At 41.2% G+C, this 22,580-nt stretch overlaps 8 protein-coding genes across 11 annotated transcripts; 3 read left to right on the forward strand and 5 right to left on the reverse strand.

Moving 5' to 3' along the window:
• The first annotated feature begins 1,368 nt into the window (after positions 1-1,368).
• Positions 1,369-7,288, forward strand: LOC111595297 (striatin-interacting protein 1 homolog). Of its 2 annotated transcripts, XM_030223648.1 has the most exons (4): positions 1,369-1,542; positions 4,127-5,028; positions 5,090-6,873; positions 6,952-7,288. In XM_030223648.1, exons 1-3 carry the CDS (start codon positions 1,405-1,407, stop codon positions 6,870-6,872), a joined length of 2,823 nt encoding a protein of 940 aa, XP_030079508.1. In that variant the 5' UTR covers positions 1,369-1,404; the 3' UTR covers position 6,873; positions 6,952-7,288. The 2 variants fall into 2 exon arrangements, with proteins under 2 accessions (XP_030079508.1, XP_023164720.2); XM_023308952.2 differs by lacking the exon at positions 6,952-7,288 and having other exon boundaries at positions 5,090-6,921.
• Positions 1,553-3,727, reverse strand: LOC111595301 (probable phospholipid hydroperoxide glutathione peroxidase). Of its 3 annotated transcripts, none has more exons than XM_023308956.2 (4): positions 3,635-3,727; positions 2,494-2,737; positions 1,990-2,310; positions 1,553-1,917 (listed from the first exon to the last, which is right to left on the reverse strand). In XM_023308956.2, exons 2-4 carry the CDS (start codon positions 2,710-2,712, stop codon positions 1,726-1,728), a joined length of 732 nt encoding a protein of 243 aa, XP_023164724.1. In that variant the 5' UTR covers positions 2,713-2,737; positions 3,635-3,727; the 3' UTR covers positions 1,553-1,725. The 3 variants fall into 3 exon arrangements, with proteins under 3 accessions (XP_023164724.1, XP_023164725.1, XP_023164726.1); XM_023308957.2 differs by lacking the exon at positions 2,494-2,737 and adding an exon at positions 3,302-3,385 and having other exon boundaries at positions 1,554-1,917; positions 3,635-3,690; XM_023308958.2 differs by lacking the exon at positions 2,494-2,737 and having other exon boundaries at positions 1,557-1,917.
• Positions 7,289-7,683: 395 nt separating the features above from the next.
• Positions 7,684-8,999, reverse strand: LOC111595300 (Ca(2+)/calmodulin-responsive adenylate cyclase). The gene has a single exon (XM_023308955.2). The coding sequence runs from the start codon at positions 8,976-8,978 to the stop codon at positions 7,908-7,910; it is 1,071 nt and encodes a 356-aa protein (XP_023164723.2). The 5' UTR covers positions 8,979-8,999; the 3' UTR covers positions 7,684-7,907.
• A 96-nt stretch (positions 9,000-9,095) lies between these two features.
• On the reverse strand, positions 9,096-10,847 carry LOC111595303 (dolichol-phosphate mannose synthase subunit 2). Its single transcript, XM_023308959.2, has 2 exons — positions 10,107-10,847; positions 9,096-9,249 (listed from the first exon to the last, which is right to left on the reverse strand). Exons 1-2 carry the CDS (start codon positions 10,213-10,215, stop codon positions 9,107-9,109), a joined length of 252 nt encoding a protein of 83 aa, XP_023164727.1. The 5' UTR covers positions 10,216-10,847; the 3' UTR covers positions 9,096-9,106.
• Positions 10,848-11,038: 191 nt separating this feature from the next.
• On the forward strand, positions 11,039-13,836 carry LOC111595299. Its single transcript, XM_023308954.2, has 4 exons — positions 11,039-11,526; positions 11,586-12,447; positions 12,941-13,092; positions 13,151-13,836. The coding sequence occupies exons 1-4, from the start codon at positions 11,450-11,452 to the stop codon at positions 13,776-13,778; spliced, it is 1,719 nt and encodes a 572-aa protein (XP_023164722.2). The 5' UTR covers positions 11,039-11,449; the 3' UTR covers positions 13,779-13,836.
• Positions 13,837-14,130: 294 nt separating this feature from the next.
• LOC111595298 lies at positions 14,131-16,571 on the reverse strand. Its single transcript, XM_023308953.2, has 2 exons — positions 15,454-16,571; positions 14,131-15,383 (listed from the first exon to the last, which is right to left on the reverse strand). The coding sequence occupies exons 1-2, from the start codon at positions 16,117-16,119 to the stop codon at positions 14,172-14,174; spliced, it is 1,878 nt and encodes a 625-aa protein (XP_023164721.2). The 5' UTR covers positions 16,120-16,571; the 3' UTR covers positions 14,131-14,171.
• Positions 16,572-16,703: 132 nt separating this feature from the next.
• On the reverse strand, positions 16,704-18,578 carry LOC111595310. The gene is made up of 3 exons (XM_023308968.2): positions 18,349-18,578; positions 17,429-17,606; positions 16,704-17,178 (listed from the first exon to the last, which is right to left on the reverse strand). Exons 1-3 carry the CDS (start codon positions 18,358-18,360, stop codon positions 16,940-16,942), a joined length of 429 nt encoding a protein of 142 aa, XP_023164736.2. The 5' UTR covers positions 18,361-18,578; the 3' UTR covers positions 16,704-16,939.
• Positions 18,579-21,372: 2,794 nt separating this feature from the next.
• Positions 21,373-22,576, forward strand: LOC111595308 (probable malonyl-CoA-acyl carrier protein transacylase, mitochondrial). Its single transcript, XM_023308966.2, has one exon. The coding sequence runs from the start codon at positions 21,420-21,422 to the stop codon at positions 22,560-22,562; it is 1,143 nt and encodes a 380-aa protein (XP_023164734.2). The 5' UTR covers positions 21,373-21,419; the 3' UTR covers positions 22,563-22,576.
• Positions 22,577-22,580: the final 4 nt, after the last annotated feature.

Consider the following 22,580-nt stretch of genomic DNA (forward strand, 5'->3'; position numbering starts at 1 on the left):
ATCAAAGTATTTAACAATTAAACAAGCGCCTGCCCAAAGTGCTTTGCCAACAACAAACAAACAAAATATATATATACATATATTGAACAAAACAAAAAATATTTAAAAATACAAGAAAATGAACAAGAAGAAGAGGAAGAACAATGTGCAGGTATTTTTTAGCAATATTCGTAGCGTGTACAATATATGTCGCCAATTGCTTAATAATATTTAATAAAGTTCTGTTCAATAGTAAACAAAAACAAATACAAAACACACACAAGTATACACAGACACACACCTACACCTACACACTTCACAACTCATATGCATATAAAAACATTCCAACAACTAAAACAAAAACATAACTATTAACTATTATAAATAAATAAAAATAGAAAAGCGTTTCGAATTAGTTTGATATAATTTATTGAAAACAATATATGTAAAAGAACAACAAACTATAACAATTGTGTGTGTATACGTTAACAAAAAGTAATAAAAGACAAAAAAAAACATTTACGAGTTGAACTAAACAAAAGACAAAGAAAACAACAAACAAAAAGAGCACTCAGTAGACGTATTAGAGCAGAAGATGGTTAAAAGGTTTTAAACAGGCAACAACAGTAAAACAACATATATAATATATATATATACATATATATATATATATATAAATGTATGTGTGTATATGTATATATATATATATGTATGTATATATATGTATACATGTGCGTATAAATATGTATGAAACTTATATAAACAATAATACTAATTAATTTAATGATTAATTGCACCTAAAACAAATACATAATTATTTAAATAAATAAACAAAAACCAAAAAAAAAATTTAAATAACTATTATATTTACATATGCAGAAGCAATCCAAGGCCTGAAACAGCAAGCTCAACAATTTAAAAAATCTAGATAAAGTTAAATATTAGCATCTTTGTTTTCTTATCTTTGTGCGTTCGCATAATTTTAGCTTATGAATAATTTTGGACTAAGTATTTTAGAAACATCTTCGAAGAACTTTAACATTTTCAAATACTTTGCATTGATGGGAAAGTATCCCTAGAGATGTTGTAGCTACATTGAAGCCATTTTAGTATTTGATATAGCTATAATTCCCGCCAGCAGCTATTTCACATTTGGCGGGGAAATAGCCTAATTGTGCACAGTTATTGGGTCCCCACTCAACAACATATTTAGTCAAGTCCCTTTGAAATGTGTTTTATGGCTAGTACTAGTAGGTAAATTGAAATCTCTACCTATGTATACAAACAAATTTATATTTTGTAAATCCAAATTTCAAATTTCAGCTACTTTTCAAAAGCATAAAAAAATCTATATACATATATATATATACATATACATATGTATATATATATATATATGCCTTATTACATATTTCTATATATTTTATGACGAATCACGAATATGACATGGTTTGGATACACTATAAATTGGTCCGCAAGCCTAAAAATGAGGGGGAGGGCGTCATAATGAATGTCGGTATCTTGGCCAAGCTGTATAGACAAGCGCGCATGGCCATCATGGAGGTAAGTACGCATTTAATTTGTACGTTACAATTAATATTTCTTCTTTATTTGAGAATACATTAGCAGAAAAGATAAATCAATAAACAATTACATTTTTAGTCGGACTAGTTCGTAAGCTAAAGCCGAAAACAGTATAAGTTATATAGATAGTTAGTCACAATGCTTATAGACTACATACAAGATCTACAATAGTTTCTCGATATCTTTGGCTATGTCCATGGGATCGGTGGTGGGTGCATAGCGATTAATTGGTATGCCCTCCCTGTTCACCAGAAACTTGGTGAAATTCCATTTAATTCCGCTACCCAAGGTGCCAGTCTGCTTAGCCTTCAAATACTTATACAAAGGGATTGCCTTATCGCCATTCACATCAACCTATAAACAAAAAGGAAAGCTCCATTAACAATGTTTTAAACCATATGTATATATATATAATTAAATTCTTACCTTGGCAAAGACTTCACCAATGTCCGCTTTTGAGTCACGCAAATGGCAAACCATGGCCTCACCATCAGCCTCTGGCATCTGGGAGCCAAATTGATTGCATGGGAAGTTCAGGATGGTCAAGCCGCGTTCACCAAACTTCTCTTTCAGATCGGTCAATTTCTGATAGTTATTCTTAGTCAAACCACACTTCGAGGCAATATTGACGACAAGGATAACTTGACCCTTGTACTTATCCAGCGAGACATCATTGCCATGCGTATCCTTAACGGTGAAATCGTAGATCGAGGCTGCGTTCTTGTAATCTTCGTTCGACATGTCGACCTTTAAGAGAACGTCAAAAGGATATTTACTTGTTTAGAGAGAAAGCAGGCAGGCGGGTAAACAGGCAGATAAAGCAACAGAATTTTGATGAAGACCAAAGGCAAGTAACAATAAAACGGCGCACACAATATTAGTTGATTCAGCTACTCTAAATGTTAGTCCAACAAAGAACGAACTACTCACGGCAGATGCTGTGGAGTAATGTGACTTCGTTGCTAAATCCGCACTGCACTCAACATTGCTGACAACTGCGACCAATGGCAAAAGGACAACGCAGTAACGCGGGCATTTATTTACTGTTATTGCAGCTATACCAAAATTACGATTTGTTGTTCTTGTTGTAGATAATCGGAAGCACCTGACTGCCTGCCGTGAAACGCTTTGAATGTGTCTGATATGCATATTTAATAGGAAGCGAGAGAGATGGCTGCAAATAATAACGAATACACACGTATCTATTAAGACTCAATTAGGCCAATACGAATAGACATTTAGTATCAGTGCTGAGGAGTTGTCAAAAAAAGCTAGTTCATCAAAACAGCAATAAATACCGATAGATGTTCAATAATACACGTTAAAATTGAATGAATAACGATTATAAGAAATTGATCGTATTTTCACAAGTTCATTTAGTAGATAAGCAATATCAATTTAATAAATTTAATTGCTATTATCGTAAGGCTGATATTAGCGTTTAATACAAAAATAAAGCCAGATTTGATGGCAATAAATCACCAACACTATTAAGAACTGGCTCAGCCGGCCAATGGTTTTTCCAAGTGAAGGTCAAAGGCACATCCAAATTACGAATGAGTCAACGATTTGTGTATTACAGTATAGATATGTTTGATATGTAGGTAGCACGTGTGCGTGTGAGAAATGCGCTGATTAGATAAAAGTTATTAGTACCCCCACGCGATATTTTGTTGTGCATGCATACAAACTTGTAGCGAACTTGAATTGTTTTTGTAGTTTATGGAGTTGTAATTACTTGATTGGTGAAATAGATGTATGTGCCCAAGGCTGCAGCTAGAGCACCAAACATAAGGGATACCAACGAACGACCAGCCATTTTCTTTAAATTATAAATGCACAATTTCACAATTACTGATCCATATAATATAGCACATATATTTGTAGCTATGCTATTCACAATGTGTATGCCAATAGGAATCTGCAAGCTCACGCTGATATGCACGCCGGGTACAAAGTACAAAGTGCTAGTAAAGGGAACCAGCTGTGCACTCTTTGGCAACGCACTATCCACAAAATGAATTCAGCCATGCTTCACATTTTATTAACTATATTCGGTAGTATTGCTTACTTATTTCGTAATCGTTTTGTTTTGATGATCAAATATAAACTGCTGCCGGTACTGGGCGAAAACACAAATAAATACCTGCTGGGGGAGGCTACGGGCGTAATCAAGATATATCGATATTATTATCGACGTGCGGGCATCGATATGTTAGTTTACTTGGTATTAAAATGTAACTGTAATTTGGTCACACACTAAAAATTTTCTTTTGTGCTTCATTTTTGTGGATAGTTAGTTGAAGAATTATGTTTGCAAAATTTATGGTGAAATGCAGTGCTTAACGCACAAATAGTATGCGCGCTTTTGGCAAAGTGTAGTGACAAAAGGGCGCGCCCTTAGCAGCTGTGCCACACAAGGATACACATTTCTAATCACACATACAAATACACACACATACACATACACATATACACACACATATTTGTTGTAACTTGTCCAGAAGAACGAATAAACAGCCTCTAAATGATGCTATCATCCATAAACAACTCGTTCGAGCAGGATACTCACGACGTGGACGCCAATTGTGACGGCCCCGATCTAGATTTCGTATACTCCGATGTGGATAGCTATCAAAATGAAATCGCCGAACTCTACAGTTACACTGAGTTCAGTGAATTCCAAATGAATGTGAAAGCATTCGAGGACCAAATGGAGCTATATGATTTGCCTCCAAATTGGCAAAAACAGGACGCGACCTCGCAGCGCAGCATTGTGATGAAACTAGTGGATCAATTGGAAGTCTCCGATCGTTCCTTCCGCATGCAGGCGGCACGCTGTATTCTCTATTTGGCTCAGGGCTGTTGGGCCGAAGTGCAATCCGATGAGGAACAGCATCAGAATACTCGCGACAATGTCATTGTACTCTATCAGCTGGGCGTGTTCTCATCGTTCATTGATTTGCTCAACATGGAGATCGAAACGGCATGTTCTCCTGATATTGTGGCAGTGAAGATTACAAATGTGACGCTAGTTGATTCGACTGATATACGAGTCATACTCTCAGTGCTGTATATTATAACGGAGACAATACGTGATGAGCGGGAGAAAGGCAGTGAGGATTACAAACAGCTGGCCGAGTCATTTGTACAGGAGATCAACAGTCCCCTGCCAGATGGTGAACTGCTCGCTGTCAAATTGCTAGGTATGATTACACGCTTTTGCAGTGGTGCTGCACCACAGTTTCCCATGAAGAAGGTTGTGCTGCTACTGTGGAAGGTCTCACTACTGGGACTTGGAGGCATGGATGTGCTGAAGAATCTCAAGAATGAGTACAGGGCGAAGGTCGGGCTGGAACCGATCACCGAGGACACACTGGAGGTGACCAAATGCATGCGTGCTAGTTCGCCACCTGCAACGGCAACGGATATATTAGAGAATCAATATCCGAAAAGGAACTTCAAGTGGGTTTAACTAAATTTGAATACGTATGACAATTATTTATTCATGAATTTCTCTTAACAGGCGCTCCCTGATGAAGCAACGCTTTTTGGACGAACCAGAGCAAATCGATATGGAGATGTCTGGCAATGAGGGTGGACCGAACGCCAACAATGGCAACTCAAGTACAGGAACCGGCTCTGGCAATGGCGAAGACGAACTCTCCCAGTACTATCGGCCCTTTGACGATCCCTCCGCTTCCACATCGGGCAACAGCAACAATAGCACTGCAACGGCTAATCCAAACAATCAACCAAGTCACATGCAACCGCCAGTAGCAGTGCCGGCTGTGCAGATAACACCGCGCTTGCCGTGGACGCCCAAGGTGCGCCAAAAGGATATTGATCAATTCCTGGATATTTCGCGTAATAAGTTCATTGGCTACTCTTTGATCGGCGATCACGAGAGTTTAGCTGGCCTGCCGCAGCCAATTCATGAGGGTTTCAAGACCCTGCAACGTCACATGTATGTGAGTTTGGCTGATATGCAAATCAAGAAGGAGGAGGACATTGCACGCAATCCAATTTCAACGCACGAGGATGAAATTAAGTTGACTCCAGCCGAGATACTTTACCAAGCCATACTGCCCAATTTGCCGCAGTATATGATTGCACTGCTAAAGGTATTGCTGGCCGCTTCACCCACATCCAAATCGAAGACGGAGAGCATTAACATCATGGCCGATGTGCTACCCAAGAAGATGCCGCTGACGGCTACACAGTCAACGAAGTTGACCGTTGACATGGGACGCCACAAGGAAATCATTGTGAAGGCTGTCTCCGCTATAATACTGCTCTATCTGAAGCATTTCAAGATTAATCATGTCTATCAGTTTGAGTTTATGTCCCAGCATTTGGTTTTCGCCAATTGCATTCCGTTAGTGCTGAAGTTCTTCAATCAGACCATTACAGAATATGTGAATACAAAGAATTCGATACCGTTGCTCGACTTTCCGTCGTGTGTTATTGGCGAACAGCCGGATTTAAGTGGCGATAGTTTTGTTTATGGCGGTGAGATGTCCGATAAGCCATACTCCTGGCGCAACGTGTTTTCGTGCATCAATCTGCTGCGTATACTAAACAAGCTAATCAAATGGAAGCATTCACGTGTTATGATGTTAGTCGTATTCAAATCGGCGCCCATATTGAAGAAGACACTCAAAGTTCGACATGCAATGATGCAGCTTTATGTGCTGAAGCTATTGAAGATGCAGACAAAGTATTTGGGTCGCCAGTGGCGCAAATCCAATATGAAGACTCTGAGTGCCATCTATGCAAAGGTGCGGCATCGTCTCAACGATGATTGGGCCTTCGGCAATGATCTCGAGTCACGGCCCTGGGACTTTCAGGCAGAGGAATGCACGCTGCGCGCCTGTGTCGATCGCTTCAATTTGCGTCGTTATCCGGAGGCGACGCAAAAGTGCGGCGCCGGTGGCGGCGTCGGCAGCGGAAACAATGGGACAGCTGCACAGAATGCCGAGAACGCACAGCAGTCGAATATGCATGCGGGCAATGGAAGTGGGGATCGGGACTCCAATGGTTATGGCAACAATGGCAGCAGCGCCGGCGGCGGCGGAGGTGGAGTTGGCAACAATAGCAGCGGCCAACAGAATCAACAATTGCATGATTATGGCGTCGAAGGTGGCTTTCCCAGCGACGAGATACTCACGCATTCAGATTTTGCATTCTTTGGCCATTCCGGCTGGTGGGATCGCAAGGTGGAGCTAACAGATTACTTTAAGGCCAACTACGCCGTTTGGCTAGAGGAGGAGGTATACAATAGTCAAACCGACTGGGATGCGCTCTAAGGTGCGTTTGCCTAAACTAGACATTTAAATAAATATAAATCAACTCAGACTAAATCGACTTTGCTTTGTTTCCTTGCAGTTGCCATTGGGACTTGCAGCGTAACCCGCATATTTAAGCATAAAGTTATTAACATACTTTTAAGCATATATAGTTGACAAATTGATATAATCGAATCCAAGCCGTAGCCGGCACCAACTAAACTACTCATTCAACCAATTGGCAATAAATTCGTGCATGCAGAGCTAATCAAACCCCTTCGACAAAGTACTGTATATTTATATTAATCGTGCATGCTACTTATACATGATATATATATAATGTATTTATTTTTTCAATATTTGTGTTCCGAGGCACGCACTCAACCCGTTCCCCCACACATTAAAGAACTCCATGTGAGCGCAAAATGAATGCAATAAAAAAAACTAAAATTAAAAAAAATCAATAAAATTCAAATCTTAACAAAATCAGGTTTTTCGTCGCCTTCTTTTCCAGGTGTAAATATATAGCGTATATTTTAATTCACTGTGTGTTTTGTTTCGCACAAGAAAAAAAATTGATAGTTTTAGTTTTTGTAGAGGTCCATACATAATCTTATATAGTTATATGATACATTATAATATTTACAGTCGACGCTAAACTTCTCATTTAATGATCTAAATAGTATTAATAATATATTGAATTTCATTCACGTGATTTTGCAGTTATTCTTTTTGCTATAGTATAGTAGTATATAGTATAATATATATATACTTAGCACAGTTAAATATATATTCCTGAACCTTTTATTTTCAACATTTTTGTTCACAAACCCGTTTTAGACTCTATAGAGAATGTGTCCATATGCTTAAAACTAATGGAAAAACAACTAAATATAGAATTATATAGAATTCTATAGACTTTAAATGTACATGATTTTGCTTTTTTACATGCGAGGGTAGTTTGAAAACTTACACCAATTTCTTTATCTGTGTTTCAAGTTTGGAAACTTTTAAGACCACCCCTTCTTAGATTTACTTAGGCCCAGTTCCTGCTGGCTACTGCTCCATGGGACACGCGGTGTGCAGATGATTATTATTGCTGGATGCTGTGGCCATGTAGAGCATACCGAAACGTTTCTGCTGCGGCGGACAGGCAACCGGCGAGGCGGTGGGCACATCGCAACGCTCCTCGAAATAGTGTACAATACGCTGGAGCACAAACTTGAAGATCTTCTCCTTGCTAATCTCGCCGTTGAGGAACGTAATATCCTTGCAGTCGCGATACTCGGCAAAGTTCTTCTCATAGTACGGCCAGACACATAGCTCAAAATAGCCAGTAACATCGGGCGGATCATAGGTGCGTTGAATGCGACGCTGATAACACTTCTCGTACGGCAAATGGAAATGATATTTGAGATTGCAAAGCGCCAGCAGCTCGGGTTGATTGAAGATCATGAAGCCCTCGATGAGTAGGACATTGATTTTCTTATCGCGCAACTGAGCGGCAATCTGGGCATTAATATTGAGACGCATCAGATGATCCGCATGGTGCTGACGATGCGTGTGATGTTGTAACTGTGGATGTTGCTGCACATGTTGTTGCTGCTGATATTGATAGGCAGCAGGTGGCAGATGTTTGCCATTACGCAGCTGATAGCTGGCAGTGTATTGCTGCTGCTGTTGTTGCAGTTGCTGCAACTGTTGCTGTTGTTGCTGCTGCTGTTGCTGCTGCTGCTGTTGTTGATGTTGCTGTTGTTGCTGTTGCAATTGCTGCTGTTGCTGTTGCTGGTACTGCAGCGCATAGTGCTCAAAATTTGCATACGTAGCAATCTGTTCTGTGGGCCCATTGATAATGTGCGCAATGTCCGCCAACATTTGTTTTGTATTCAACGAGGTGATTAGCTCAAAATTGATCGCATTCAATTTGTCGACACGTTTGTGTCGTCTATCTTCCACTGGCAGGAAGTAATCATCCTGTGAGATCAGCTGCACATCGCCAATTGTATAGGGCGTATTCCAGAGCGGCGCATTGCGCAATCCCTTGAAGTAGTCGCGCAAGCTGTGCGCCAAAGTAGTCTTTCCACCACACGTGACACCAGAGATGCCAATGACCAGCCACTGTGGCATCTTGTTTCCAACTGAGCTCCAATGCGCCGAAAGCCACTTGTAATCGTTCAATCACTGATAATGCCGGCGTCACTCCACTCTATTGACGTCGTGTCGCAACTCACCTCATCTGCCTTTGGGTCTGATCTTTAGGCTCGCTTCGATTGTGCCGTAATGCTCCAAATGTGATAGAAGCTGAATACGGCAATGCCGCCCAGGCAGATGACCCCGAATACAGTCGGCACGATAAATGCGTATTTCAGCGGCGGAAACAGCGACAATATGGGATTACCTAAGAGAGACACAAGAGTGTCAGTTAAGAAACAGAAGAGAGAGAGAGAGAGAGAGAGAAAGAGAGAGTTAGCTATTTAGAGAGCGAGTTGGTTAAACGACCTTGACATTGGTCGCTTGTAATTTAAGTGATAAAAACAAAAGCGCCGTAAATGGGGTATGATAGAACATAAGATACACTTCAAACACAGCTAAGTGCACATGAGTAAGAAAGTCAACAAAATTTAGCTATTACTGCGAGTAAATTAAAAACATGTGTATTTTTGTCGGCTATAGTCGACGTGGAAATACCCTGACTTTGGTCAATTTTATTCGATTTTCGTGACGTTTTTTTTTTATTTCTTCTGAAATCACGGTAAATTTATTATTTACAACTTATTATTTTTGTAATAAGAATTAAATCAATATGGCTTGATATGAAGGAAATGTGCGAATATCGTAGAAACTAAAGTAAAATCAAAACATATGTGTTTTGCGTATAGCATAAGTCTCCATTAAAGCATCATACACTTCTCACACATTTTCAAAAAGTTCAGGGTATCAATGTACACACCTTATATCATCAGCCAAAAGGAGAAATACAAGGAAGAGAGAGAGAGAGAGGCAGAGAGGAGGGAATGGTAACTGTATATAACAACATATGTACAATTTATACAGTTATAGTTGGAACGGATAAAACGAATTTAATCTGCGCAACTTTAATTACCGTACAAAAGCCGCGAAACTGAGACGAATGAAAGCTGAGATTATTTAATAAAGCTAACAATAATATTGGCACACACATATGCATACATATACACACAAATACACACATACACATGGACACACACATGTATACATGTTTGTTTTGATACTCACCTTCATCGAGTATCATAAACGGCAGTATTGCCACCCAAAAGAAGTAGTAGAAAAATACGGCAATCGCGATTAACAAAATGATTTTTCCGAGCTGCGCATTTGAAGCCATAAATAAGATGATGTAAATTAGACACGCGACCAGCGAGTAGGTTAGACGCTTCCTCTTCTTTTATTTTGCTATTTAACTGCGCATAGGGTTATGCACATGCATTTGCATGAGTTACACTATTACTAAATTTTATTATCAACAGCAGCAACAACAAATATACATATGTATATATATGACACATGCATGCGGGCTTATTAACTATTGCGTGTGCGAGTGATTTGATTTTTTTAATATATTAAGTTTTAGCCGCCGTCATAAACAAACAGGTGGTGGCCACAATGTCAATTGTTAGTTGCTTGCCGCTTATGTATACATATACATACGCACATATACTTATTTATTTATACTTATACATATGAGTATGCATGTACAAGAGTATGTTTGTTCTTGGTATTTCTCGTGCGTCTGCTTTTTAGCCAACAACGCTGAATGTTCAATTACAAGTTTTTTTTTTTTGTTTTCACACTGCGCACTTTTGTTATTCTTACGTAAAGGCAGATGGATTTGATGTGTTCAGCGAACTATAGTTTTAGTTTAGCCAGTGTTTCTTTGATTTAATTGAATTGAAACTGCGAAATTTACGTCGAGTCAAGCGCATAACTGTGTCCGGCGATTGCGCGTATTTAGTTATAAACAAAATGCCAGGGCTGTGCAAATTATATCGATACTTCAAGCTATTGGTTATGTTTTCAATAGTATATAGTTAGTATCTTAAAAGTATCGATCAATTCTACTTGCTCTATCGAAATATTTTCAATAATTTTGGGCGCCTTTCTTTATTTGCCTGATATCGCTTTAAAATAAATTGAAATTGAAGGCAGCACCATAAATAAATAACATAAAATGTAAATTTATACGTTAATATCATCACGTATCTCCATTAGTTAACAACCAAGTATAAATTTTTCAAATGTATCGATTACCTCAGGCTTCCCTATCGAAATATTTCTCACACGTTTTTCGTCCCTGTGAGAAGAACTTAAGTAGTTGGTGTCGTTCTAAAACTAAAGCGCGCGAACACAATTTTGAACTATGAACACGGATGTATTTAGAATAAAATATATGTACGAAATCATCAGGTACACACATTGATAATCGCATACAAACAAACGGTTGCGCAAATTCTGTAACACTTACACTCAGCTAACAGTTGTCGTGGCAACCAGACAAATAACAGAAAACAGATGATCGAGTATATTATAGAGAATTTCCATACGTTTTATGTAATTAAATAATGACACGCTCTGTGTACGAGGTGCAACAGGACTTTGCGTTGAGCAGTGGACTACACTCTGAAATCATCTGGGATGCGTAAGTTAATGCAATACATATATATATAATAAGTAAACACATAATGAAGTTCAATGCAGTCTTGCAGCTCATCAGGAGGAGGTGCTCAAGCAGAAGATTGCAAACCTTATTAGCGGGGAAAGCAGTAAAAGTTTGGAGAGACAGCGACAGAAGGTCTTTGAGAATGTGTGGCAACAAAGGCGCTATACGAATCGTATGTTGCTTTCAGCAATAATCTACGTGCTAGTGACACCAGAAAAGGATCCAGAGCAGGCGCTACGATCAACCAATTTCACCTGTCATCCAGTTATACGGACGCGCAAATGCTTGAGAGAGGATTACGAGAATAGCGACAACTGTTGCATGATCTTTATAGATGAGCACGGCCGTGTTTATGCCAACTGGCGGCAATTTGTCTTCAAAAACAGATTACCCAAAGGCACAATGATTGCCCCCAGCCAAGGCATCTATCGATTCGGCCATGATCCCGATAATGGTGTCCATCTAATGGTCCATCCGACGCCTGCTTCATATGGTACTATATACAAAGCTGGCGACACTTTGGCCACAGTTGGCGGATTGGCTGCCAGTGTGCCCGTGGCTGCTGCTATGGCCATCCCTGTCGCACCAAACATATTGATGGCAGCCGCTGTGGTGGGAGTCACTGCAGCCGCATACAGCACCGTACGCTCCATCAGTTGTCTCTATGATCGCCGCCAACACTGTCAATCTCTGTCGTTGCTTGAGCGAGAATCACGGAACAGTTGGCTGGGCGTAGCTGGCGGCGTTGTCGGTCTGGGTGCAATGGAAGCCACCACAGCTTTGTGTGCGGCGAGCGCAGAAGTCAATGCAGCTGCTCAGCTAGCCGTGAAGGGCATAAACGTGTCATCTATTGTTCTATCTGGCACAGGAGTGGTCAACAGCGTATACGATTTGTATTTGGTGAGTCATTCGTTGATGTTGTCATCTATCTGTGTTATACTACATTATACGTTGCTTGTATATTTTGTTTCATTCTGCTATATAGTATATACAATTATGTTATATTTTGTTATACATAGTATATATTCTGGTATACGCTGTTATACTTTTTTTTATGTATGCACTCTGCTCTGCTATGAAGTCAGCTCTGTTATCTACTCTACTGTTATGAACTTGTGCATAACAGTCTGTTAAGTCTGTCAAGTGTCAGTGTCTGTTAACTGGAATTTGTGCGCGCGCATTGATCTTGGTTTGAAAAAGAAACAACCTTGACTCTGTACTCTTTCTTAAAGAGAGTAAACAAAACAAAATTGGTTAGTTATCAGTTATATTTAGATTTTTAAAACAAACAATATAATTATTTTATTATTTTATTTGATCTTGAGAAATGGAGTGGTTAAAATTTACTGTTCGCAGGCAGCAGTCGTCTACAACTTTTCCTTTGCTTTCGCAGAAAATCAACGAGGACCAGCCTTTATGCACCATCGATGTGCTTCACATAGCCGCCAGTCTGCTGATATTTACGCACTCCATTAACAATCTGCGTCTAGTTAACCGTTTGACAAATGGCCAATCCTTGCGCCAGGCTGTGAACCATCAAGCCAGGTTATTCTTCACTCCGTGATATAAATATCTTTTTATTAAATAGTTTAATTGCTTGCAGACAAACCTTTGGGAAGATCGCCGAGGAGTCGTCTAAACTGCATGGGCATGTCGCTGGCCAACGTTTTGACAAGGTGCGCACTCTGAATGACATACCCTTTAAGGAGACACTGCTGGGCATGCACAACACCTACAAGCATTTGGGGGATGGCGCCACCACACTAGCTTCCATAGCCGGGTCACTGATAAACCGTGATGCAGACGGACAGCTGCATTTGAATTTGGTTTCTCTCAGGAAATCATGTGGTCCGAAGTTTGTGGAGCACATTGGGCATAAGGGCAGCTTATTGGATGTGCTTGATGCGCTGGCGAAGTACTTTGATGGGCAGTCGATGCAGTTGCTCCTTCAGCTGGCACGCAAGTTTCTAGATGATAATCTCGATGGCATTGAGCGCGGGCTAAATACATTCTTGTCCACGGAACTGGTGCTCTATCGCATCCTGATGCAGTGCATCGAAAATTATGAAAATCTTACATTGGAATTCTTATTAGAGCGGAAAGATGAAATCTTATCCATTCTTACAAAATATTTCGAGTCATTGAGGCCGAAAGACGAGCAAAGCTCCACCAGAATGAAGTGTGATAGTTGTCAAGGTGTTTACTATACATGCAATGTTTCTAATCTATAAATCTTATAAAAATATAATTTGATTTGTTTGGACTATAAATTTATAGTACATTTAATATAACAGTAGATTCTTATGCTCTTTTACTCCTGCTGTCATTCTCCCTCTCTTATTCTAGATCATTCATTAGTTGTTAATTTGCCACCCGCTGTTGCTATTACTCCTCCTGTTACCTCTGCTGCATGTATTGCTACACGTCCTCTATAACTTTTAAATTATTTACAAATTTTATTGAAACTGTATATATTGGCTAATGACTTTCACTCGGGCTCGCCTAAAAATTCCAATTAAATTTATTTACATATTAATTTGGAACTAAATAGTTTTCCGTATGTTTCAGTGTTGTGTAGCCCTGGCACCCGGGTTAGGAACTGGTTCTGTTCTCGATTCAAATACTTATCGACAACTGCAAATTTTAATTCGAAATTGTTCATCGTGGCAGTTGGGTTTTATTTTATCTATACGACTAACGCCCGTCACCTGCATTTCCTGGGAACTGCTATTGTACCATATTGTTCCCTCATACGTGGAAAACGTAGGCATCATCATAACCTGTATACGGTGCAGGGATATGGTTGGATTATCCGCTGTATGACGTCTTCCCAAATAGGTCTTAGTGATGTTAACCAAAGTGAGAGGTTCGCAGCGACTAACAAATTTGCTATTGTGATAGTTATTATACAGGCTGTTCACATGCTGCACCAACAGTTGGGCCATAATGTAATCCCTGTCCGACAAGGTGGAATAGCGGTAATACGATCTGCAGGCGCACCAATGATCCGAAATGCCAGCATCTGCGCACGTGCGATTGATGGGCACCGGCAAGAGGAGGCTCTGGCAACTGAGACAGTCTACGGCATCTCCTAGCAAGTCTTTTAGATGATTAGGACTCCCTATACGGAGTATGTGCTTCAGTGTGACATACAAATCGTATGGGCTGGTTAAACGCTGTCGATTCACTCTCAATGACTGCACAAATTCTGGATGGGATTGCTGTAGATGAGGAGGCAACCAAATGTATAGGAATGGCAAGCGGTCCTCCAACCAACCAAGCGGTGTCTGCCATGTCGGACCAGCCCTCAAACCATGATCACTCAGAAAGAAGACAATGCTTCGATTCAGAATTCCGTAATTCCTCAAACGATTCAGATACTCTCGCATATACTCATCCATGACAGTGGTGCGGGAGATACTGCCTCCGTGGCTGTGCGTATTCGTCCAGAAGAAGCCGAAGAAGCTATCGTTGAGATAGCGCCGCGTAAACTCCAAAGCATACTCGTAAACATGCTCCGACGCATGGTGAAAGCCCAGGCAAGTCTGTGAATCCCCAATTTTCACATCCAGCCACTGCTCGGCCGCCATTAGATATGGACGCAAATAGTAGTCCACGGGCACGCTGCGAAACCCCCTCATATTCAGATTGAATGTATTGATGGGCGTATCGTCCTCCCCGAAGGCCGTTACATAGCCCAACTCCTGGTAAAGTTTCCAGATGAACTTGCAACGCTTCAATCCGAGTTCCTCGCGTGGATCACAGAGGGACATAACACTACTGCGATTGTAGCCGGTGGTCAGAGGTAGTAGATTGGGCAACGTATTGGCTGCCACCTAGAAGGTAATGAAGACGCTAATTAAAGTCTCCCACTCTGCCCTAATCTGGATTTTGTGTTCCCTTCACCTTATTGTATCCAGCCAGTTCGAACCAGCCACTGGATTCGAGTTGCTGCTTGGTCATGGGCATTGCCCTCATCAGCTGCTGTCGAGAGACGCTATCGATGCCAATCAGAAGCACACTGAGCGCTGACTGTTTACCTTTACGTCGATTTACCCACTGCTTCAAGCGCTCCCGCACCTGCTGTTGCTCGGGCACCGTGGCATGTCCATTTGTATAGATGCGTTTGCCCTGAGCATAGCACTGAACGATAAATCCAATTGTTGAATTGGGCAGCTGGACGCCACTGGAAAACTGTTCACAATTCTCGCCCAAACCAATGTTCTGCTCGGTCAGCCTTTCCACGGCCATGTAGCAACATCTGGGCGAACTGGTTAACGGAGCAGTCAAATCCAGATCCATCCTCAAATACTGCCTAAAGCCAGTCCAATTGATGTGCAGTTGATAGTACTGCGATCGCTCGTTGTATGCCACCCAGGTCAGAGGCTGCAGGGTCGAGCAGCGCTTGTACTCGATCCGTTCGAAATTGTTCTTCACTGCCTCATCGAACGGATCCGCGTCTTCGATTTTGCACGTAACTGAACTGAGAATGTATTTCTTATTTATCAATGCAGCGCACTGCAGAAACGATACCAAGAGAATTCCATTCAAACAGAGTTTCGTAGTCCCCATAGTACTTAACTTAATGATTGCAGCCAGTACTGTGAGGCTTCGCTCATTGTATGGCGAGCTTTTTAAAAGCGTAATGCACTTGTTCAATCAAACTGCTGCAGCTGTTGCAGTTGTCTGTAGTCTGCATTTCAGAGAACCAGATCAGATTAAAACTAACTCCTGACAAGTGTGCATAAAGATCGAAGAAGAAGTAGAACAGTAGCATTAAAGAGTAAGAGAGAATGAGAGTGAAAGTGAAAGTGAAAGCAAGAGTAAGAGTAAGAATGAGAGTGGGGAGAGGTGTGTCTCTCACACTTCTTACAGAACGTTACAATAAATACAGAGCGAGATAAAAATCTAGCTATGAAAATCGCATAGAGAGGTGCAAAAAGACAGTTGTCATACTGGGCTCAAACGACGATACAATGCATTTGCTATAAACACATTTTGTTAACATTATATATGTTCATTAAGATATGAAAATGGTAAAGTTGGGCATAGAGGCATTTCTCTATATTTATAAAGTACTTGGTATACTTCTGTATATCTCCCAGGGTCAAATTGCAAACACAGATGTATACAGTTGATATATGTATAGCAATAAAAATATATATTTGTTATATGATGAACTTAGGATCTTAGAGCTTACTATAGATTGTTCTACTGTATAATACTGTGGCAAGACTTGCTGCCCCGCTGCGAGAATCAGCCATATAAGGTACCTACTCTATAAGAGTGAGAGCGCGACGTAAAGAACATATATATATTTATATATATATATGTCTTTGATAAGGACGGAATCTGTTGCTGACTAGCGATGCATTCACGGATTGGGCCACATTTAGCAAAAGAAATCCTCGTTGCAGCGATTGATGCAGCAGTAAGAGATGTTGTTTCGGCCCCCATAGGAGCTATCGCGCTTGTGCCTCTTATCCTGACGATGTTTGTGGGGCTTATAACGGGGCAGTATATCCAAGTGGATGAGCCGATGATAATGAGCGCTGCTGACCATCAAATAGCCACCATCTGGATAGGTGCTGCGCCTGATGCCATGCGGAGTTCTCTTATCCATCTTGCCAGCTGCAAAAGGGGGAAGAAACATAAAATAAAATATTAAAAATAATATATTTAATTTATGTTTCAACTTGAACTTGCGCCTTGAAAACGTTTAAAACTTCGCTTTGTTTAAATTTTAAATATTTTTATATATTTTTTGTAAACATTTCCGATTTCGTTTTCCTTTAACGTTGGGTTGACTGACTTTGTGACCTTATTAACTGAGCACTTATACTATATATATATATATATATATTTTTTTTTTAATACTTACGCGAAAGCTTATTCTTATGATGTTCGTTGTAGCCTATGGAACGCCTCTCTCTGGGCTCGTCCTGCTGGAACAGACGCTCGCAGGCCTCCATTGCAAACGCTCTCATTTTGTCCAGCGAGCAGTAGGCGCGCGTCTCGCTGAGCAGGCAGCTGGCCAGGATTAGGGCGACCAGCATGAACTGCAAGAGAAAGAATGTAAATACAGTTATTTGCATCTGTAACTGTATCTCAAAATATAGTAGCTTATTTAATTGTATATCTGATTGTGTCTGCAGCTCCAATTGCATCTGTATATCTAATTCTATCTGCATCAGAAATTGTATCTGCATCTCATACATGTGTATCTGTATCTCAAGCTGCTTATGCATATATAAGCAAACAGCTTTGACTGACGACAGCTGACGACGCGTCGTGACGGCGCTGTCCTTGTCGGCTTTATGGTTTGGGGCCAACAAACTGGGTCACAAGTCAGGCAAAATCATAAAAACTGGAGCGCATTTGCAAGTCGTCGCAGCCAAATTGCCCGTTTTAATATGCGAAAACTTCCCCGCCTTGCACACAGAGTTATAATGGGAATTATGTAATGAGCACTTCCGCATCGAGCTTATGCTTATTTAATTTCTTACAGAGAACAAAAGCGCATTTGTTTTACATTTATTTTTAGCACCATGCAGGTGATATTGCTACCTGTCGACAGGTTTGCATGGTACACACCCCTCTTTGAACGGCAATTAAGACAACGGCAATAAAAAATATTTAGCATCCATTAAGTGAATTTCAATATTTATGCTGTAAATTTCCCATCATGTGGACATATTGCACGAAACACTGGGAAATTTGCAACATAAACTTTTGAAATTGCCTTTTCAGGGCTTTTTAACCGACTTAAAATAAATAAAATTTAATTTGATTACAACTCACCTTAGCGTGCATTGTTGTTGTTGTTGTTTATTATTTTATATTTTTTAATTTATTCCAATTGGTGTTTGCAAATTTGTCTTATGTGCACTTACACCTGCCCCACTGGCAAACGCGACGTATACGTGTTATTTTTGAAAGTGTTTTTTTGGCGGCAAAGCGAAATCAAACGAAAAACAACCACCAACCCGTCACCTGATAAGCTGTGAACTCAAATGAAAGCTTCGCCCAATGCTGTTGGCTTTTATACGTATGCAAATACAGGGGCAGAGGCCGAGCCAGAGCGCAGGAGCAACAGCAGCAGCAACAACAGCTTCGGGTTCTCTGGGTAGGAATAAAGAGAGCATCGCTCTCGATTTTAAGCATGCGTAAGCGAAAAGGCGCGCCGGCGCCGCAACAACAACAATAACAACAACAATTTTTGCTTAGAACTCAACCGACGTCAGTCGGAAGGATGCCAATTAGTGCATAATTTCTCTTTATCGCTTTTGGTGAATTTTTTAGGAAATGGCAATATTTTTAACATAATTGCTATTTGTGTTTCGGTGTGTTTAGGAAATACCAAGGCTACGTCAACATCAATTGACTTTAGCGCTGATTCGTGCGTAGCTTTTACTGTTGCTGGTGCTGATAAAGTGCTAGCAACGTGGCCGGCTCCATAAATCAAACACCTTGAACATGTAATATTGTTGTCATAACAATGTAATGAGGAAACCGGCGTTGCCCGTGGCCCCAGCCAACGATACGGAGAAAGTGAACCGCAGCGCGTGGCTAGTTCTTAGCAACCCTATGTACTAGATTTGCCTTGTTGCTAGGGGCATTCCGTTACCTCCAACATTCTCTGGTGAAATATACACAACATTGTGGGCGTGTGTGTGTATACACATTTTATGGTTAGCATATCGACGTGACGTGCGTTACGCCTGCGCACACTTACCTGTTCGCCACAAATACCTGTATATGTGTATATGTATATATGTGGCCGCGCCTTACATACTGACACATATTCACACAGGCATAGAACATGCACATGCTTTGGTAATAGTACTTTCACATAGTATGGCAAATGTCCCAACTGCGCAAGGCCAACCACAATTCTCAATACATAATTTCCCTCTCATCTCAAATGCACTGTTGCTTTTTTACACATCTGTAGGGTATTCACATTTTTTCAAGTACTTTGCAACGCAGAGTTTTCAAGGGCATACAACACAAGTATAGTTATGCTATTATATTGTTAGCCTTAATATAACCCCTATTTATGTATCCATATATAAGGCATAGCCGACATAGATATTATAAATTGAATGTGTTTTTACTAAAAACCCCTCATACATATTTGCAAGAGTATATAAGCAGCGACTTGGCTAACTTGTTTTCCTTTTTTGCTTTGCACTTAGTATTCTAAAGGAGAGAAGAGAGCAGAGAGTTGAGTGCAGGGCGCCAGCAGGTGCTGACAGCAGCAGCATTGACGTTTTACTGACATTGAGCGCTTAACGGTTTTTCTTAATGGCGCCGACATCGAAAATTTACATTTGCTGCATTTGTTGTTCTAATTTTACATGTGAGCTTTTATTGGTACTTGCGCATGCGTGCCTTTATATAAATATTTTTTTTGGGTAGTGTCAATGCACACTTTCGGCCGAGTTTTAATGTCGTTCGCCTTCTTTAGCTGGATTGCCCGCATGCGGAAGCGGGTCGTATGCGCAATGCGTGCGCATTTAGTAAGACGCAATTGCACTTTGCATACTTTTCATATTTACAAACATACACGAGCCCACATACACACACACACACGCACACGTAACTATGTGTGGTATTTGCTGGAACGTGTGTTGTTTTTCCTGTTCCTTTGCCAATTATTTTCTGTGAATCTAACGGGAACGACGGCACGTTTTGTATAAGCCAACTGAATTCAAGAATATACAAAATATACATACATTCTTAAGTATGTATGTATATATATATATATAAATATATGATTGTATAATTCGCAAAACGAGCGGGAATGTGAATAAAAAAGCTGCTTTGGCATTTTCTAAAGTATGCATTCATTAGAAGTTTTTTTTTGTTTTACTGTTGTTATTGTGGTCTAAAACAGTTCCAGCTCCAGCTCCCGCGCCTGGAGCCAGTCTCATTCATAAATACAATTTCACAACCTGAATTAAAAAACCTCACGCCACTTGCCGCCATGTCAACGATCTTCTCTTCCTCTGCTTCTTATACGTACCTGGGCAGAGGGCAGCGAGGCCAACTACATCTACTGCTGAATCTTTTTTTTTTTGATTTTTTTTATTATTATTTTCGGTTCTTTTTTGGCAGCCAAAGTAAAACTGGTTCTCATTCTATTAGATAGCATCGTCTTCTTCATCTTCGGCTTCAGCGGCGCTCGAACTCTTGTGTGTGTCTAGACGAGTTTGGTCCTTGGCAACAGAGCTGAAAAGGAAAGCCAGCTTTGATCGTGTGAGCGTGTGGGTTACTCTGGTTGTTGTTGTTGCTGCTGGCAGGCGTGTTCCATGAACCAGAGGGCGAAAGTGGTGCGTCACGTCCGCATCTGACTTTTTCAGAGAACAACAACAGCAACCACAACAAGAACAACAGCAATTTGCCATCCTTCTTTACCGGTCTGTTAAAGAATCTTTGCATTCTTTTTCTTTTTTTCAAGCTAAAAGTTCAACCAACTCTGTGCTAGGGGATATTCGCATTTCTAATGAGATAAAAACTTTTTGATGCTCTTTCAAGTTCCGAAATATTTACAATAGGTGCAGAGACTCATGACTAATTTGATCTCAATGCCACAACTCAGTGAATAAGACCACAAGAATGTCCATTTATGGTAAACAAAACTTAGTCACATAGCGCATGCTAGTTTTGGCCAACATAAATCAAGTTTCAGCGCGGCTGAAATCGAAAGTGTTTCAAAAGAAACGGACAGTAAGTTTGGTAATACGAACGTCTGCTGTGGGGCGCCACCTGCTTAATCAGCTCAAGCGCCATCTAGTGCCAATTGCGAACAACAATGAACAGCTGTTTTCCAGTCAGCGTTTTTTTTATGTAAAGAGAAGAAAAACAAAATGTTCGGAGCAAAAGTACGGCATTTTGTGCGTAAGACGAATCTCCAGGGCAACTGTAGCTGGTGCCGCTGGAGCAGTGGTAGCAAAGCACCAGAAGCAGCTGTTAAGCCTGATATCAATGCAGCCAAGCGACAGCAACTCATTAATGAACTAGCAGAGCCCCTCGAGAGCAACAGCCGGCCGGCAATCGATCCCAAGGAGACGAGTGTAGTACTGTTTCCCGGCCAAGGCACACAGTATGTGGGCATGGCCAAGGATTTACTGCGGTTTCCCGGCGCCCGTCGTATCTTTGAACTGGCCAATGACGTGCTCAAATACGACCTGCTCAAGATTTGTCTCGAGGGGCCACGTGAAAAACTGAATCGCACCGAATACGCACAGCTGGCTGTTATGGTTTCTTCGCTAGCCGCTTTGGAGCAACTGCGCGAGGAACGGCCTAAAGCTATAGAAAACTGTGTGGCAGCAGCGGGCTTCAGTCTGGGCGAGATCACGGCCTTGGTCTATGCGGGCGCACTGCCCTTCGACAAGGCACTACAGCTGGTACAGGTACGTGCCAATGCAATGCAGGCAGCATGTGATCAGGCGCCCGGTGCCATGGCCATGGCACTATACGGCCCGGACACCAATTTGGGCGAAGCGTGCGCCAAAGCGTTGCAATGGTGTGTGGACAGCGGCGTGGAGTCGCCCTACTGTGGCATTGCCAACTATATGTACCCACATTGCAAGGTTGTAGCGGGCAACGTTGAAGCATTGGAGTTCCTCGAAAAGCATGCCAAAGCACTAAAGATACGCCGGATGAAACGTTTGGCAGTCAGTGGAGCCTTTCACACACCCCTCATGGCAAGCGCAGTGGAGCCATTTAGCAAGGCGCTGAAGGCGATACGACTGCAGGATCCCATCATACGCGTCTACTCCAATGTGGATGGCAAGCCATACAAGCATGTCTCTCACATCCTACGCCAGCTGCCCAAACAGATTGTCAAACCGGTCAAATGGGAGCAGACACTACACGAGCTTTACGAGCGACGTCCAGGAGTTGACTTTCCGCGCACCTTTGAATGTGGCCCGGGTAAAGGATTGCTTCAGGTGCTGGAGAAGGTGAACGCCAAGGCTGCGCAGACATCATTCAATGTCACCGCGTGATTAATACATAAAGAATAA

Source organism: Drosophila hydei, unplaced genomic scaffold (assembly GCF_003285905.1).
Source record: "Drosophila hydei strain 15085-1641.00,03,60 unplaced genomic scaffold, DhydRS2 tig00000243-arrow-arrow-pilon, whole genome shotgun sequence".
Classification (NCBI taxonomy): domain Eukaryota; kingdom Metazoa; phylum Arthropoda; class Insecta; order Diptera; family Drosophilidae; genus Drosophila; species Drosophila hydei.